Source organism: Panicum hallii, chromosome 2 (genome assembly GCF_002211085.1).
Source record: "Panicum hallii strain FIL2 chromosome 2, PHallii_v3.1, whole genome shotgun sequence".
Classification (NCBI taxonomy): domain Eukaryota; kingdom Viridiplantae; phylum Streptophyta; class Magnoliopsida; order Poales; family Poaceae; genus Panicum; species Panicum hallii.
The window spans coordinates 52,217,138-52,236,293 of NC_038043.1; the positions used below are offsets into that span (position 1 = coordinate 52,217,138).

General features: G+C 50.9%; 3 protein-coding genes and 1 non-coding gene across 4 annotated transcripts; 1 reads left to right on the top strand and 3 right to left on the bottom strand.

The window, feature by feature from the left end:
* Positions 1–740: 740 nt before the first annotated feature.
* TRNAG-UCC lies at positions 741–812 on the bottom strand. The gene has a single exon. It is a non-coding gene; the product is annotated as a tRNA-Gly (tRNA).
* A 1,662-nt stretch (positions 813–2,474) lies between these two features.
* Positions 2,475–4,680, bottom strand: LOC112879395. Its single transcript, XM_025943635.1, has 2 exons — positions 2,847–4,680; positions 2,475–2,760 (listed from the first exon to the last, which is right to left on the bottom strand). The coding sequence occupies exons 1-2, from the start codon at positions 4,535–4,537 to the stop codon at positions 2,652–2,654; spliced, it is 1,800 nt and encodes a 599-aa protein (XP_025799420.1). The 5' UTR covers positions 4,538–4,680; the 3' UTR covers positions 2,475–2,651.
* Positions 4,681–12,089: 7,409 nt separating this feature from the next.
* LOC112879325 (dynein light chain 1, cytoplasmic) lies at positions 12,090–13,272 on the top strand. Its single transcript, XM_025943551.1, has 2 exons — positions 12,090–12,325; positions 12,461–13,272. The coding sequence occupies exons 1-2, from the start codon at positions 12,188–12,190 to the stop codon at positions 12,671–12,673; spliced, it is 351 nt and encodes a 116-aa protein (XP_025799336.1). The 5' UTR covers positions 12,090–12,187; the 3' UTR covers positions 12,674–13,272.
* A 1,025-nt stretch (positions 13,273–14,297) lies between these two features.
* On the bottom strand, positions 14,298–15,227 carry LOC112879324 (protein SCARECROW 1-like). The gene has a single exon (XM_025943550.1). The coding sequence runs from the start codon at positions 15,225–15,227 to the stop codon at positions 14,568–14,570; it is 660 nt and encodes a 219-aa protein (XP_025799335.1). The 3' UTR covers positions 14,298–14,567.
* Positions 15,228–19,156: the final 3,929 nt, after the last annotated feature.

A 19,156-nucleotide genomic window follows, 5' to 3' on the forward strand; every position in this document is an offset into this window, starting at 1 on the left:
AGTCACCTCGGAGCGAGGCGGACCTCCGGTTCAGTTCTGATCATACAAAGTTGCAGACGCATTCGGTGAGGGTCCACGGCGTACGGCATGGGGAGCTGCTGGCAACACTGGAGAAGGGCCCAAATTCGGTAATGAACTGAAGAAACAAACACTGGGCTCACCCAGATGCTCGACGGAACAGGCCCACAAATGTGCTGGGCTTGGGCATGTTCAACAGCTCAAACGGGAGGAGGAGGAGGCAGCGCAAAATAGAGATAAGGATAACCAACCCCTTCGTGGGCTTCAGTTTGTGTAGATCGGCCCAAATGGCGCATGATCACGGGACGGATCGCGTCACACAGGGCTGATAAAACCCATCTAAACAAAGCCCAAAGCCGTAAAGCCGTAAGCCGTCGCACAGAAACGCCGCAGCGGGCAAAGCGAGGCGCAGCCGGACCTCGCGGGTTCGCGGATACGCGCGGCGCGGCGGCATCACAGGCCTGGGGCACGGCGGCGCGCCCGTCCGGGGAGTCGATCTCGACTGTGGCCTCCGGTGCCTGTGGTCCAGCGGAACTGCGGATATGGAACCACTCGAGCAGCAGCGGTTAGCGTCCGCCATAGGCCATTGCTTTGAGGTTTCAGGAATGGAGGAGCTGCGCGGCCACCACCATTGACGATTTTGAGATCGTTGAGAGGAAACAAGAGATCGTTGAGAGGAAACAAGAGACCCGCCCAAAAAAAATGAAAAAAAGAGAGATCAATGCGTTTGCCGGGAGTCGAACCCGGGTCTATTGCTTGGAAGGCAATTATCCTAACCGTTGGACTACAAACGCCTTTGTTGGGTTCCTAAATTACAACCGATTATAAAACTATTAACACGGAACCATTCTACGTACAAGGCCCTGGACCCTACGTTGTTAGTCATCAATACTTTTGCCTCTCTGCTCACAGGGCTAAGTTTTCTGTAGGCAGGTCAACTCAACAAAAAAAGGTTGGGAAGAAAACAGCGTCAGATTAACATAATCTCCGGATGATGTAGTAGCCAACCTAACCCAACAATCACCTCACGGTCTTCCAGAATCCCGGAACATCTTTCCAGCATTGACGTTCCAGAAGAAAAGCTGTTGATTGATGCATAACGGCGCCTCCTTCTCTCAACTGCCTTGGACTGTGAGACAAGACACCTTGCACATCACAGGGTCCAATGCCACTACGCAGCTGACGGTGCGACCAATTGTAAGGTTGGCCGGTGTTGGAACCTGGAAATCGAGTAGAGGGAATTGCTTTGCTTGTTGGACTCTCGTTTTCATGTGTTCACTGCTCGGTGAATGGCTGCTGGAAAAGGCAGCTCGCCTGATTGACTGATGACTGGGGAACAAACTCCTGATTTACTGAACTTGCCCCTGGAAAAGAAACCAGTCCTGGCTGAATGATCCGTGTTTGGAGATGCTTTGGCCACTGTCTCTGAGACTCTGACTGAAGCTTCTCACGACAGGTCGAGTAGCCGGTAGGATGTTCTCCAACTGCCATCGCGGCTCATATCTCTCAAGTCCAACTGACTGCTCAAACATCTTGTCTGAACCTTGAAGCAAACGAATGCTCCTAGTCTAGCAGGAGCTGACCTGACTGTTCGGCCGAGAGGGGGACAGGAAACTAGAAACGCAGCCATCAAGCTGATGCCAATGTTGCGTGTCTCCTTCAGCCAGTAATTGGACATCGGGCTCTTGACAGGGAGGTTGAGCAATAGAAGCACGGACGGTCAGTCGGTGATAGGGGCAGGTACACGCTCCAGGGCCTCGGCGGCAAGAACACGGGATTATGCAATGCGATGCTGGAAGTTTCCACTGGTCCAGGATTCAGATTCAGTCATACAGAAGTACTGGTGTTGCACATAAAGCAGTGTACTGTTCAATGGCCGTGCTTCTGCATCGCCGTTACAGATTTACAGTAGCTTCCAGGATCAGTCAGATAACTTCATCGCCCTGCTTTGACTGGAGAGTACAATCTTCAGAGCACCTGCAAGGCTGGAGCACGTGAGATGAACCCACGGCTAGGAGTACATCCTTCAAAGGTCCGCAGACGGCCGCAGCAATGAATCGAGTGCGTCAGAGAAGAGAAGACGACCAGAAGCCAATGGATCCACAGCTTCTGCGGGCAATATGTATGCCCACATGGATGGATCGAGGTAGAGAAGACGGTGACTTGAGCCCATGATCGGAGCTCGTCGGCAGGCACGCAGTACCTGCACTTTACCGACTGGTACTGCGAAAGCGAAGGCGACCCTACCGCGCTGGCGAAAGCTCAGATCGATGTGCCATTCTGCTGCTGGACGAATGGTTTCCATCACACATTTGAGCCATGGTCCAGGCCGCCATCCTTTGTGTCAGAGATGAATGTGCTCGCGGCAGGCAGGAAATCATCCCACGCACAGGTGAAAATGTGTGATTTTTTTATGCTGATGCAGTCACTACAAGGAAGGAAGGATGAATGGATTCGTTGTTGAATGGACTTGCAGTTTTTATTTCACAGAGATGAGTGATATACACATGGGGTGACAAATCACCGGGTGATTCATTCTTTGATTCCTTCACAGTAACAAAAGATGCAAGGAACTCGTGTGTTAGCTAGAGGTACAGTACTGGTAAGTGACAGCTAGTTCTTGTCGCCAAGGATTACAGGCTCCAGATGCCATGGAAAATGCTCCTCAGCTTGCTCCCGCCAAGCTTCTTCACGATCCGTTTGGCGTCCGGGACATCAGTCTCCGCAAGCTTCTCGAGATTCCTGCCATGGACAACAGACCATGAGAAATTTGTTGAGATGCGATCAGCATGGGGTGACCAGCTCTTCATCGGTGTCGTTGTTTGTACCTGACATGCTCCGAGGACATGATCTTCCTCCGCCCGGAACTGCTGTCCGTGAGGTGCATCAGCGTCGACAGCAGGAACCGCTTCGCCGGCGTGGGCTTCTCCTCGTCGAGACCCAGCAGCTGCAGCAGCTGCGCCACGCTGCGGTCGTCCTGGACGAACCGCTTCCGGTTGCGGTGCACGGACACCAGGGCGCAGAGAGCCTCGGCCGCCATGTCCCGCGTTTCCGGGGACTTGGCCGCGCGGAGGACGCTCACCATCTCCGGCATGAACCCGGCGTCGCCCATCGCCTTCCTGATCTCCTCCGACACCTGGCACAGGCGGTGCGCAGCCTTGAGGGCGCAGTGCTGCAGTGTGGTGTCGCCGTTGCGGAGCAGGGAGAGGACGCGGTCGAGGAACCCGGCGGCGAGGAGCCGGTCCGTGGAGGTGGGCGGCGAGAGGCAGACCGCATCGATGGCGCGGAGGGCGACCTCGCGCGCCTTGGAGGAGCGCGTCGGGGAGGACGGGTCGAGCGCGCGGACGAGGGACTCGACGGCGCCTTCCTGGATCACGGCCTCCCTGGCGGAGCCGTCCCCCCCGGAGGCGATGGCCGCGAGGAGCTCCATCGACTGGATTCGCGCCGCGTCGTCCGTGGCGGCGCCCTGCGAGAGCGACACGAGCGCCGGCACGGCCCCGGCGTCGGCCACCATGTACTTCCTGATCTCGTCGACGCCCGCGAGGCTCCGCAGCACCCGGCACGCCGCGCACACGAGCTCGCCGCCGCTCGCGCCGTGGTCCGTGCACACGTTGAGCAGCGCCGTGACACCGCCGTGCGCGGCGACGGCCCAGGCGTTGTCCGAGTTCTGGGTGAGCCTGCAGAGCACCCGCGCCGCGCGCTCCTTGGCCGCCGCGCTGCAGGCGCCCGCGTCGAGGACCCGGACCACTGGCGCGATGACGCCGCCGACGACCAGGTCGCCCCTGTGCGCGTCGGACCCGGCGATCACCGAGACCGCCTCCAGGGCCTCCTCCTGGACGCGCGCGTCGGGGCACTCGAGCAGCGCGACGAGGATGCCGACGCCGTCGGGGACGTCGGAGGCGACGACGCGGACGCACTTCTCGTCGTCGCGCAGCACCTCGGCTAGGGCGGCCGCGGCCTCCCTCCGCATCTCGGCGCCGCCGACCCGGAGCCTGGCGAAGAGGTCGCGCACGTAGAACCGCACGTCGTCGCGGGTGGCCCCGGCGCCGGGCCGCGGCACCACCAGCGCCCGCGCCCGCGCGAGCGCCCCCGACGCGTACACGTCGTCCAGCCGCGCCACGTTCGCGTCGAGCGCGGCGGCCAGGAGGTCGAGGTCGCTGCGCAACCGCAGCTTGCCGCCGCCGTAGTGCCGCCCCTGGCTCCGCGGCACCAGCTCGAGCGCCTCCCGGGCGGCCGCCGCGACGTCCCGCAGGAGGCTCACGAACGCGTCGCACCTCCCCTCGCCGTTCTCGTCATCGGCGTCGGTGGCGGTGATGTCGGCGAGGCCGGCGTGGAGCCGGTTGAGCCGATCCCTGATGAGCTGCCACTTGAGCGGGAACAGGGTCGCGGACAAGGAAGCGGAGGCCAAAGAACTGACGGCGTCCAGCGCCTCCGCCAGCATCCCCTGCTCATCCGCCTCCACCTCTTGGCTCCCCGCCGCCGCCGGCGCGGCCGCTTCTTCCTCCCCTGCTTCTCCCATCCTCCTGTCCGGAGCTGTCAGTGGCCCAACAGCATCCGTCTGCTCTTCTCAGACGAAGGCTCACATGCGCTGGATTCCTGCCGCGCTTGCATCCCGGTGGTCGAGCGAAGAAGAGGAGGGGTGGAATGGGGAGAGAGTGGTTTTTCAACAGGTGCCGGGTCTGGCCGGTGGCTTTTTCACCGTTGATGCAGCTTTACTTTTCGTGCATGTGGGATCGAAGCTGGTCCCCCAGGACGCTGCGGGCCCCATGTGTCTGCTGTCCAGGCACCAGGGCCAGGTAGGCATCGCCAGGCAAGTTTTCCAAAGGTTCTCAGGTTCCAGGCACCCGGCGAGGCAACCTGGCTATGGGACCCACTCCTCCTTGGATTCTTCCCCCAGTACTTGCCCACGCCTATTCTCTCTTTTTCTGAAAAACGCCTATTCTCTCAGGCTGCCATTCTTCTCCTATCTCCTTCCCCAAAGTTCTCCAGTGGAGTCTTCCTCCTATTTCAAGATCCGCCCTTGATGGATGGTGGTTAAGTCCATGTGTATTGTTTACCATCTCAGTTTATGTGCACTGTTACTGTTACCATTTCAGTTCCGTGCAAATTTGCTACTGGGTTAGAATGGTTTGAAGAGATGCTGCCCATGGGCGATGCTTCCCAGTTCTGTTACCAAGTTTCAGACAAGATTTTTAGGATATCTTTTGTGCAGATGAACTCTTCATCTAGTGGTGAGGATGATGAGTTAGTGGAGATATCTTGTGCAAGCGATGATGAAGAAACAAATAGGGCTGCACTAAGTCAATTGCACCATATGCAACAATTTGGAGGTGTCACATCCATGATGGGTACGTAGTTTCATGATCAAAACCAAAAAGTTGAAAACTGGACTCTCTGGATGTGAATGGGTTATGAAAACACTTGACAATCCCACACCATGCTACAACATGTTTAGAATGAGCAGGGAACTTTTTTATATAGGTCACATGATGTGTTAGTGTCGTCATATGGATTGAGGTCAACAAATAAGATGAGTTCCGTTGAGTCCTTTAGCTATAATTCTGTGGATAATTGGAGCACCACAATCAATTAGACAGGATGAAATCCAGTTCGAGAGGTCAACCGAGACGGTTAGTAGAAAATTTAAATAATGCTTTCAAATGTATTTAGACTGTGTGGTGATATTGTGAAACCAAAAGATCCTCAATTTTGAACAATGCACCCTGGACTGTAGAGTCCTCGTTTCTCTCCACACTTTGATAATTGCATTGGAGCAATAGATAGGACACATATACCAATTGTTGTTCCGTCATCGAAGTTGCTTTAGCATGTAGGTCGATATGGCTACACGACTCAGAATGTTTTTGCTATTTGTGACTTAGACATGAGATTCACCTTTGCGGTTGCGGGTTAGCCTGGTTCTGTACATGATATGCCGGTCTTCAATGATGCTATAAATAAATACGGTGATAAGTTCCCTCATCCACCGCAAGGTAAGTAGATATGTTGCATACAAGTGGCAGTATTACTGGTTGTGTGTGCTAAAATTCTAATTGTGCAATTTTTTGTATTAGAAAAATTTTATCTAGTGGATTCGGGTTACCCTAATCGTACTGGTTATCTTGTACCATAAAGGGAACAAAGTACCATTTGCCGGAATTTTGACAAGTTCCAAGATCAAGAGGAAAAAAAGGAGGTATTGAATTACTTACATTCATCCCTGCACAAATATTGTAGAGCGATCGTTTGGTATATGAAGATGATGTGGCGGATTTTGTTGAACTTACCAAGCTATCCGATAAACAAACAAAGCAAAATAATACTTGCTTGCATGGCCCTACACAGAAAGTGCAATGACAGATCAGGATTCTGGTATATGTGACCAAGATGAGACTGTATGCCAATGCTGCCATCCTCTTCGTATTGATAAAGTGGTGCTAATAGTCAATTAGGCGATGAGGATGTCAACATGAACGCCTTTCAAGATTCTATTGCAAATGCTTTGTTTCTTAGTGATGGCTAGTGACTGCGAGAGGGTGTTTGTACAGACAAATACTGCTTTTGTGTGAATGTGGCTGCGACTGTACTGATGCACTTTCGGATGTATGTCTCATAGCGTAGGCGTTGAAACCAGTGATATGATCATATTAACGTACGCATGCACCTGTGATAAGTGCTGCATTTGGTGGTAACATAAAAGAAAATAGCAAGGGTATAAAAGGAATGTACACATAAATATCCATAAAATCAGCTGCCAGAATCTAGGTATCCGAACAGCAATATGCAGATTTTGTCTAGAATCCATGCAAAATCCTGGATTCTCATATTCTTAAATCCTATCCAAACGCCACCTAAAACACAAGCGTTTGGCTACCCAGTACTACTACATGCCAGCCAGGCTTCAGAATGTGATGAAGAGCGTTGACGTGATAAAACCACCGGTCCAAAATTATTGTGAGTTTGAAGATCGGATCATGGTGACAGGGGGGAGACCTGGACAGGAGCAAGATAGATCCACTGGAAGAAGCGGAAGGGAAAAGGGAAGGGGGAGAGACAGAGAAAGGGAAAGCGGAAGTTGTGCCGGCGGGGGTGGAGATGGGCTTGATGATTGTACTGACAACTTGAACCGGATGAAAATTTTGTGCCTGGTGAGTGAGGCAGATACACGACGAGGCACGAATGAGGCGGAGGGAGGGCTGCAGCAGCGGTGCCGGTGCGTGGAGTGTGATAGCTGTAACTGCACGGCGGTGCTAAACTGGAAGAGTTGAGGCGGGCGCTTTTGCTTTGGCGTCTTCATTTCAAGGACAGGTAGTTAATGGAGCTGGAGGCGGGTGGGCCCGGCAGTGGGCGGCGGCGGCGGACCTACCGGCCGGGGAGCAGGCGCGGCACGAGCGCGCGACTGCTGATGCATGCGCTGGCTGGACTCTCCTTTTTCTTGATCATGCTGGCTGGGCTCTCGGGGGAAGGCGACGGCGAGGCTCCCCCTTCCCCACCCTGGGGATCGGCGAGGTTTGGTGCGGAGCGGCAAGAGCACGACGAGGGGAATGGAATGGCGGCACAAGTGACCAAGCTCCGCGCCTGCCAGCCCCCGCTAGCTGGTAGTTTTAGGGCTGTGTGACATACCCAAATGCTAGGCGTACTCTGTGAGTGCGCATGCAGCGTTAGAGATTATTGGACTATGGGTAATCCCCAAAAACATGCCACGAATTAGGGTGTGTTCGTTTCCTGAAGACTAAAGTTTAGAGGGGTCACATCAAAGAGAATCTTGTCATTTAGAAGTATTAAATAAAGTCTAATTACAAAACTAATTTCAGAACCCCAGTGCTAATTCGCGAGACGAATCTAATGAGGTATATTAGTCCATGATTAGCGGATGATTACTGTAGCATCACTGTGGCAAATTATGGATTAATTAGGCTCATTAAATTTGTCTCGCGAATTAGCACCCATCTGTGCAAAAAGTTTTGTAAACAGATTTTATTTAATACTTCTAAATAGCAAGATTCTCTTTGATGTGATGGGTCTAAAGTTTAGAGGGTAGGAAACGAACAGGGCCTTAGTAGGAGCAGTTTAAGAGGCGCGGAGAAGTGGTAGTTTTATATTTCATTCTATTTTAATTTTGCTTTTCAAGGTGATGTATCTCGAAAAGCGAAAATAATTAACTTTGGCACTAGATGGAAGTAACATGTCGTCAAAAAACCAAAATGATTATTTACAAGTCAAACCAACTTATAACCACCAAATTTGGATACAGTACCAAGAAAACAACTCTCTAGTAAATAAAAATTTATAACATCATTGTTTAGAAAGGGTGTGTAACATGGTACATGTAAACATAATAAGATATGGAAGCGCTACTTATATAATAAAAAAAACCAAACGGCTACGGTACTATGAGCATGATTAGTACTTCAGCGGCAACAAAGTGCACTCAGAGTTAGAGTAAATCACACTGTAGCGTTGATCGTTTGGCTTGAATTGTTGTACATTTTCAACCTATATACATATACAAGGGCACTTTTAACCATTCATATCACGAGAAGCAGCATCGAGTACTTACCATGGACCGACGGCATCATGGCAAAGCCATCAAAATCTGTCAAGTCGATCCAGGCACCTAGCAGCCAGCTGCAGCCTGCAGCCGAGGGAATCATGAAGCACTGACACTGAAGCATCCACTCAACGCCGAGGAACGCGCGCGACTGGACAACAACGCATGCACGGGTGCATTCCTGTGTGCATTTCTGCCATGTAAACTACTACTCCACAACTGCCAATCTCCTCATCGCCTAGGAAAGGGTCCATTCATCTAGCCCAGCCTTGTCCATCCACTGGCGCTTCTTCCCCCTCCCCCATGTGAGCCCTTCCTTGATTTGGCTGCACCTGCACCTCCATGGCTCCATCCCACGGGGCAATGGCTGCGGTGTGTCGTCCCTCACGAGAGGGCCTCGCTTTTTAGCTGGTGTGGATGTGAAGGAACAAAGGGCGAAAGGGGCACAAGAAAAGATGCATAAAAAGCTCTGCATGGCGAAGGATCACACAAGAGTCTTGTTGCCCTCATGGCAAGAAAAGGGCGCCCGATTTCCCCTTTCTGGAGATCTGCAGAATACTCGGCCGTCGGTCATGTGAGAGCGAGAGGCAAACGGGCACCGGCTGCCTGCTCCCAGCTACCGGTTTGTTACTGCAGTGTGGTCTGTGATGCTCTATTGCCGTGGTAACGCTTCGGCACAGAATGGAAACATGTGATTCGTAAACGTTCCATCAGGCAACAGAATGGAAAGATGAGAACAATTCAGCTTGATTTTGCCGTGTGTATGGCTGCATGCTGCTGCATTGGAGATTATCGTCTCTGGATGAATTGTGTGAGCCCATGCCTGCATGGGAGCTGGGGCAAAGCACATGTGGGTGGGAACTGTGGATGGAGTGCTGCTACTCGACCAATGTCACTGATGAAACCAATCAATGTTTCGCAATATGCAGCTGAAGTGGTCATGTTTGCATATGGCTGGAATCATCTACTGTTTGGAGTCAGTACCCAGCAGGATAAGAGACCATCTCCTCCATAGAAAAAAAAATGCAGGCAAAGTCAGAACAGAACCATCAGATATATTGTGGCTGACTATATATCACTCATCTCCAGTAGTAAGTTCCTTCAGAAATCTTGGAGGCATCTCCTATTCTCCTTACAATACCATTGTTCTCTGAACAAACTTAATCAACTGGTAATACAAGATCCTGGAAAAGGGACAGATCTCTGATCTGGACCCATGATTGCTCTTCAAGACCATCATGGGCAGTGGCTCCCAATTAAAGCGCTGCCGAAGTTTTGGTCCCATGGAAAGTGGTTGTGGGTGACAAAGTACATGTGCTATAGCCCATAGGATGATATAGTAGCAAAAGCTTCTGTTTCCCCATGGACGGGAAAAGCCAGCTCCACTTTCTTGAGAAGAAAAAAGTTTGCAAGCCAACAACTATCTTTTGCTGCAATGTTTATGCATTGACGACTCAAGTCATCGCAGAAGATTTGGCTGCTAATTGTCAAACCTAGGGCGTGCTGATTCTCTAGGTGCTTTGAGTGGCTCAAGGATTTTGTCATGTCTCTGCAAGAAATGTTTATTCTTTTTCTATATAAAAAAAGGAGCAAGAAACGTTTCTGGATGGAGTGAGTGCAGTTAATGCTGAAACAGACATGATTAGAAGGGACAAAATCAAACTTGACAGTTAGTGGCATATGATCCAATCTAGCTCATCACTAAACAAGATTATCTGAAGTGTAGGTAATTTAGACGGAAGGCATGTAATCCAAAGTAGAGCAAAGATGTACCCAATCAGGACCTTGCTTTGCTTAGCCATCCAAGATCGTGTGGTGGAATTACTGGAATAGTTGCTCCTCGAGCTTTGAAGAGATAAGCCAATAGATGCATACACTACAGCAGTTGCTTTGAGGTAGGAACTGCTGAAGTTTAGCAAAAATATTATTGGGAACCTTATGGAGAGCTTTTGCTACCTATAATTAGCCAACTGAAAGCAAAACACCACCAACCATCAATTTGTCACGTATGCATCCCTTAATTAGTCGTCTTAAATTGTTATGGAGTTCGTGATACAATGAACCATGTCTCATGTTCTCCTATGACAAACTTTTTTGTTTCATTAATTTACTGCTGAATTTAATTAGTTTCATGCAGCAGCGTTTGTTTACCACTGACACAGCCTGCCGGATCATGAAGCAGGATTGTAGAACAATCCAAGATCCAGTTTATAAAATATAAACTGTACTGAATGTTTGGGATCCAAGATATGTTACCGTAGAATGTAAACAGGAAATAGGTTTAGAATCACCAGCTGTTGGTCATCTTACCCATTTCTTCAGTACTTCACAGAGATTGATGTGTTCAATCAAGTGCTGGGGCATAAAGAAGTGGTATTGTTTGGTAAACGGAAAATGATTAAGTTGTTATACCCAACCCACTCCACATGCTCTGCTGCAGTTCCGACACAAGACCCATTTAATATATGCAGTCGAGAAAGACAAATGGTCGAAGGCAAGAACAATTATAGGGACTGGTGAATATAGCATCTACTAAGAAATATATTAGATTAAAAATTGTCTTAAAAAAGTTGCATTCAGATATTGTAACCCACAAAAGAAAAAACAATGTCAGGCCAATATAAGACAAGACTAAAGTTCAGATACATGAAGAGCGTATCACAAACAAAACAGATAAACAAGGACATAACGCATAAGTGCAGAAACTATCTGAAGAGTTCCTGTGTGTGTGACACTAACCAACACCTGTAGGCAGATTGATGACACCTTTCTCATGTACTACTAGTAATGTAGTTAGTTACTACTAGTTGATACGCGGACAAATTTTGTGAGGTTGATTAACTCTACTAATTCTGATCAATTTCATTGTAAACTCTGCAAAACTTGGACCACGATTCTCCCCAAGCAGGATTCGAAGCTACGACCAGTCAGTTAACAGCCCACTGCTCTGCCACTGAGCTGCTGAGGAAAGGGGAGATTCGACCTCCGCATCGTGACACGCACCTCGGCTGGTTCTAACTTCTAATGGGCCGCAGCTCTGTATGAGCATGACTTGGCCATAGCAGGGCCATTCCTTCATTTTCATCATATCCAAAAAGCTCCAAATACTGTCTGTCTCCAGATTCTCTACTGGAGTGCTTCTTTTTTTTTTTCTTTTTGAGCAGTTGTATTCAGTCTCGAGGTCCAGCCTGTACCAACGCGGCCTACGGCCCATCCCAGAACCTGTGTGGAGTGAATGTGCATGCAAAGCCGGACGAAAGTGCCGTCCAAGCCTTGAGCGTTCTACTGCCCTATCCCAGCAACCTGGAGAAGGGTCCTCCACAATCTCTTCCGTGGCCGGCGTTCGACGCGGCGGATGCTTTCATACCGCCGCCGCTAGCCAGGCCACGAACGCCGAGGCGCGGCCACGGCGGCTCCACTTGTCGAGCACCCTGCGGTCGCTATTCCATCGCTCCCGACCGGTCCTCAATTTCGCACGCGGGAGGGCGCTCCATTTGGTGCCCGCTATAAAACCCGACGAACTGAACATTTGCTGCATCGAACACATCGGCATCTGCTCCACTTCCTCTCGGCTAGCCGGGCCTTCGTGGCGTGGAGCAAAGGCGGCGGCGAGCGAGGATGCTGGAGAGCCAGGCGGTGATCGGGGACACGGACATGCTGCAGGCGATGCAGCAGGAAGCGCTGCGGCTTGCCGGGAAGGCGCTCGACGACTTCGAGGCCGTCGACTCCACCGAGATCGCCCGGTTCATCAAGAAGGTCGGTCGGTTACTGTTGGTTAGCTAGATGCAGTGAATGCTGAACATGTTTTCATAATTGTTCGATAGGATCAGCCTGACGAAGCTGTTTGCCTGTTTCTCTGATTTCTGGTGCTGCTGTGTTGTCACTTGTCAGGAGTTCGACCGGTCGTACGGGCCCGGATGGCAGTGCATCGTGGGCACCGACTTCGGGTCCTTCGTGACGCACCACTCCGGCTGCTTCATCTACTTCGGCATCGGCAACTTGGCCATCCTGCTGTTCAATGGCGGCGCCGTCGGCGCGGCTCCTCAGGGTGCCACCGGCGAGCAGGCGCGGCGAGGTGGTAAAGGGTCTAAATATTTAGGCTAGAGAGTCTAAGAATCCGATCCAAAAGGATTGGACTCTTATTTTTTATATAATTTTAAACTAAAAGTATATAAGAATTAAGTTGGATTACGAAGGAAGAACAAATTGGATTACGAAGGAAGAACTAGGCTGTGATCACCTGTGGTGATTGCTGTGCGGCTGTGCCCAAGCACGTAGCCCGTGCTTACCGGCCGGGTGAAAGTGGCCGGACTTGAAATCTGGAAAGGGATGAGAGTGTAGCGATCAAACTTGCACGTCCTCACTTGGTGAAAATCTTTGTTCCCGCGACATGTCTGCTGGGTAAACTAGAAGAAAACGATGGCAACGCAGTGGAAATTCACATGAATTTGAATCCTTTACACGTTTCTCCAGACAATGTTTTTGTCTAATCACACACACACGCCATTCCTTCAGTTCAGACTCGGGGCCCAGTAGACGCCGTGGGCAGTGGGCTATGGGCTATGGACCAGTCCTTCGCTATCCTCTTTCCTCCGAACAATGCACATGGGCCAAAACCTGACCTGGGAGACAACATTGGCCCATGAACATACTGCTCTTTCCGTTCCAACTAAAGTCACTGATATGCTAAAAAAAAAACTAAAGTCACTGATCAGTGACCCGACCCGAGTTCCAGCCAGATCACCTAACATCCTATCGGGGCTAAGCTAGCCAGCTCAATGACACTATCGATCCCACTTTTCTTCACCACTTTTTGCACACATCGTTCTCACGTTTATAAATAATTTACTTGTCAAAGATGCAGATGTTAGGTGTCAAAAAAACCCCCCTCAGATATCGTGCTCGTCGACACCACACCAGCAGAGCTAGGTGTAAACAAGATGTCCAGCTATCTAGGTCTAGGAAAATCAAGTCTCCATATGCTGCCAGAACATTGTACCTGAATCGGCTGCCGTCCAAATCATGGTTATGGAATGGGAGCAGTCTGTTCACGTGGCGCATGACAGGGAGTGTCTGAAATCGTCTCTGAATATCTTCAGCTGCCTGCTCGGTTGCCACAAACGATTTGATGTCAGAACTCAGAACAACATGCAGCCTGAAAGAGAACCGGAGACCGACAGGTTCAGGCATTTGAGCGACGGGCAAGGAAATTAGGTGATACCGAATGCTAATCCGGCAGGAGATCGCAGTCGGCAGCACCTAAATCTGCGATGAGAAATGGAGCGGACAGGCTCTGATGGCATTCGCTCAGTGCGTACTGGCGCATCAGATCACATCAGGATCGCATTTGTTCTTGTGCTCTGAAGTCTGAACTGATTCGGCGAACCAACTTTAACCAACCCAGCCAACCACCCAACAGGCGGGTACTACCACTGACGCCATCGCTAAGGAATCCAGATCCAAGCGGCGTCGCCAAGGCACTGGACACCCGCAACAAAAGCTTGGCGATTCGAGCACAGTCCACCCACTGATGGCGTACACGCACGATGCAGAAGCACAGCGCGTACCAGTGGAGCATAAAGGCCACAAGGAAGAAGAAGATCAGGATGCCTGCCAATCTTGCAATGCCCATCGATACCACTCAGAACTCACAAGAGCTCATGATGCTCAATCAGTCTCTTTCGCGGTGAATTTAAAAAGACCGGAAGAACTGTGGGATCTGCATAAGTTATCACCATTATCTCAAATAAGCAAAGCAATCCGTTTGAGAAAAAGGGAAAGCAGCAACGCTTCTCACTCAGTATCTCCTCACCATCCTATATGTACATTGCGGCAAGCCATCTAGATAAACGCACTCGAAGAACTCCACCAAATCCCACACGCCTGGTCAGCAAAAGTTTTGTTAAAAGGCCCGCGAAACGAAGAACCAAGAAGAGTTTAATTCCCCGAGTAAAATGGGAGGAGCGAGACGTGTGTCGCGTCCGGGCAGTCGATCCCGTCACTGGCACCTGGAGATGTCGATCTCGATGAGGCTGTCCTCCTCCAGCAATATCTCGATCATCCCGTCCTCCCCCTCGCCCCCGCCGCCGACGCCGTCGTCGTCGCTGCCGCCGCTGTCCGAGTCTGAGTCGGAGTCGTCGAGGTCGGAGTCGGAGGCCCAGGACAGGCCCATCTCCTCGGGCCGCCCCCACTCCGCCTCGAACTCCTCGTGGATCACCTCCAGGGCGCGCCCCTTGGCCGCCCACGACGCGAACTCGAGGGCCTCCGCCGGGAACACGACCTCCCGCTCCACCGCCACCGGCGGCGGAAGCAGCGGGTGCGCGGCCTCGTGAAGCTGCTGCTGGTGCTCCTCCTCCTCCTCCTCCTCCTCCGGCGGCGGCGGCGACGACGAAGGAGGAGGGCCGACAGGAGCGTGGTCCGCCGCCGGCGGCGGTGGCGCGGAGCCGAGGCGGAGGATGGAGAGGAGGAGGAGCAGGGAGGAGAGCGAGGCCGGGGAGAGCACGAACAGCAGCAGCGGCCGGGGGAGGTACAGCACGGCGAGGAGAGATGCCGCGGCCGCCGCGGCGAGGAGCGGGTGGTGCTGGTGGGGCTGCCGCCGGTCGCAGCCGGCGGGGACCTCTTCCGCCGGCGGCGGCGGGGAGGGAGCGGAAGTGGCCATTTATGGCGGGAGGAAGTGGGCAGTTAAAGCGGCGGCACCCGCCTAGCGCGGCGGTTTTTATATAGAAGTGGAAGCGGACAAGCAGATGAGATTTGCCGCTAGGCTCCGGCCCGGTTTGGCACAAGAGAAGAGGTCAAGACTCAGGAGGCTGATGGCTTCGATGAAGAACTGCCGCTGCTGCCTGGCAGTCTCTTGCAAAGTGTACGCTAGGGGAGAGGACAGCAGGGTAGATAAGTCAGGGCTCAGCACGGCCAAACCGTGCTGTGTGAAAACTGGGATGACTTTTAAGTGCTACTGCTTGGGCATCGTACATTTGCGAGCTACTATTTCTTTGGGCGATTTTTCGTGCTTTGTGAGACATCGTACGTTTAAGGGCACAAGTCGTATCGCTTAGTATTAGTATAATTTGGAGCATGGTCTGCATTTGTGTAACCTAGTATGCACGGACTATAATTTTCAAAAAAAGTATGCAAGTAGTTCAAAGTTTTGTAAATATCCTATTGAAAAAATGATGTTCCTCCTGTCACATATTTAAGCCCATCTATCTTTGCTAAAGTCAGATATTTTAATTTTGACTAGTAATATTGGAAACATTATATACACTGCTATCATTATTCGTTACCAAAAAAATACATATTCTTCCGCATGGTATCCCATATAATTACTTAAAAGGGTTATACTAGAAATGGTGACCTGATGGGCTTATACATGTGATTCCGCGAAGTAGCTATTTATGTATTTGACTGAAAATAAAGGGTCTAACTAGACATTGTTGTGCAATCATGTTAACCACATATTTAAAATATTCAGGGTCATGCCACCATAGTGTAGAACCTGTTCCATTTTGGATATCCATATATCATTTCTAGTATCATGATTAGACGAGTTTTGATACAAAAAAAATTGCAAAGTGGTACAACGTTTACACCATTGGTAGTACAAATCTAATTATTCCTTTTTAAACAAGTTTACACGAGCGCTCCTATGTCATTTAAGCACAAGTCTAAGTACTATAAATCCAATGACGAATATCGAAACAGAATTGTTCCGGTGACACGATTGTTTCTTTCAGGTGCGATGTGCCCGCAGTGTTTTCGTCTTCACAGACACAGCTAGTAAAGATCCAAGAAGACATGGGCCGGTCAAACCGGCGTGCCCTGTGACCTCTCGGCAGCAGCGCAGTGATGATGGCCGCCGCACACGGAGACCACAGGAAACGGCGCGCCGGCAGTCGCTCGGCTCGGGCCTCGGGCGGAGCCGGACGAACGAACGGAGCGTCGTGAAGTGGGATGGGGGACGATCAGAGCCGCAGAGGCAAAGCCGGGCAAAAAGGCGGCGGCATCCTCTGCTTCTGCTCTGCTGCCTGTCCGATCGCCGGGGCGCCGACACCAACAAAGCCGGGCCGCCAAGCGAAAGCGCCCTCCGGCACGGCCCTGCCCCGGCCGTTTCCGGTACTACCCCGAGCGCGCGCGTAGCTGCGGTCCGGTGCCTCCTCGCCGGCTCTCGGCGGGACGCGTCGCCGTCACGGACCACGGGCAAAAGCATCCCTGGCCAATGGCAGCTGGCAGGATCGCTTGGACTCCAAGGCTTTGCCAGGAGGGGGAGGGGCGGGGAGATGCGGGATGGCCTGGGAGGACGCCAGGAGCCCAGGACGGAGGCATGTTCGGGGTCGGTTGCGCTGGGGCCTGGCGCCGGACTGTCCTGCGCCAGATTACTTCTCTTCAACAACCGATGCTTAGCTTCTTGGTTCAATGGCTCTTGGTGGTTTTCTGAACGGAACTGACGGATGCTTTGAGGAGATTCAGGTTCCGAAGCCCGGATAAACTGCAAGTCCGAGAGATCCGGCGTTGTACTCGTCCCTGGGTCCTAGGTTTCAGCCTTTCTTTTCTGGCGTACACGTCCCCAGGCTAGGAGCAGTGTTATACGATACGACGTCTGTCAAGCCCCAATCAGCTACTGGAAGGTCTGCCTGACAGCGTCGGAGCCCAGATCTGAGCGAATGTCTCGGCATCATGCATGGTAGGAGCAAAGCGGCAAGTAGCTCTCATGCAGAAGGGACGAGCTAGCACTGTGTGTGGCGTTGATGGTGATCGGAGTCCAAACAAACTGAAGCCGTCTCGCGTAGTGGGTAGTGATGTTACCAGATCACCACACTGCGTGCGGTAGTACGATACAACGTCATTATCTGCTGACATTTGTAGCTCCGCATGTTTACACAACCGCTGGAATTCTACTTGCACTACTGCGGCGACCACACAAGGTGCCCCCCGCGAGAAAAACGTGACCGCTGACCCGTACAAAATTGCTCCTCCGGGCTGGGGTCTGGTCCAATAAGAACTCCAGAGAAATCTAACTAACATGAGTGACTCATGATACGGTGATCTTCAACGTGCAACTTTTCTTCAAAAAAAAAAACTTCAACGTGCAATCGCGGACGCCTTTTTGCGTCCAAGAAAGAAGGAATCTGGCCTTTTTTAAAAAGACAGAAAAATAATCTGTGGACATGGTTGGAGTCCGATTGTCCAAAGAAATGAAAACGCTTTTGTAGGACGTCCTGCACCTAGAGATTGCGATCTGTCCCTTGTCCATGATGATGCCGGGGGCAGGGCATCTCCCGCCCGCACGTGAACTGATGGTGCCGTGCCGAGGCTTCGGCGCGGTGCGGTGCGTCCGGGTCAAAAAAGGTGCCGAGGGGAAGCACAGCCAACTGAATCGTCCATTCGTACTGCAACCAACGATGCACTGTAACTGAGTAGTAGCACCTGCTACTCTGCTAGAGCAAATCCCGCTGTAACTGAAGCTGCCCAGGACGCTGGAAGATTGTGGCTTCAACATTAGGCCAGCGTCTCAAGTGTGGGACACGTGTAGAGTTTATTTTATCTGCACAGACCACATACTACGTACGCCGTCAGCACGTGCCATGTTTTTGTTGCTGCTGCTGCTGCTGAATTGAACACCAAAGAATACAATCAGCAAAACTGGACACCAGATCAGAGATACACGCAAGAAAAAAGAAAGGAGCAAGAAAAAAGAAAGGAGATACTAGTACATACTGTTCAGTGTGATCCTGTCAGTGGCAGAAAAGAGAGACCCGGGACTGTGCTGGGGTTGGACCCCCGGGCGGCCGGGCGTTCTGCGATCAACCGACGCCGGCTGCCGCGCTGTTGGCTTACCTTTTGGCGCGCCAGACACCAGCACCGTGGCCCGATCCGGCCGGCGGCTAAGGCTGTCTCCAACGGTGCTCTCTAAACTATTCTCCATCCTATATATAGAGAGAAGATTCCGTTCTCTATTGCTTCAGCAGCGTTCTCTAAATGGTCATTTAAAATAAAGAACGCTGCAGGTTTCCTCTATATATAGAGATTCTCTCTCCTCTTCTCTATTTTTCTTTACGTTTTAAAATAAAAATAAAATATGTCCATAGCATTTGAGGTATGATAAATACGTACGTATAAAAATTTGGAACAAAATACGTTTCTAATATAGAGTTTAATGTATAGCGAACGAGATTTAGAGAACGTTGTTGGAGAGAAATAAGATACAGAGGAGATAATTTTGCAGAGAATTCTGTAAATAAAGGATATAGAGAAAGATATAGAGAACGACAGTTGGAGATAGCCTAAGGATTACGTTACCGTTACCGTTCATACCTTAAAAATCGGTGATCACCGGTAACCATAATCGATCGATTATTGATGATTATCAGTAAAAATCAACTGATAAGGACGGTTAAATTCAAATTGTCGATATATATTTGTGTGTGTAAATTATCGTCCCACACATACAAAACTAATAAAATTATTGCAGTAACATACTTATCAGCATATTTCTCGATTTATCAGTCGAAAATCACCGATTATCGTCGATAAATATCGATTATTTATATATATATATATATATATATATAAAAGTTCACCATAGTCCATAAG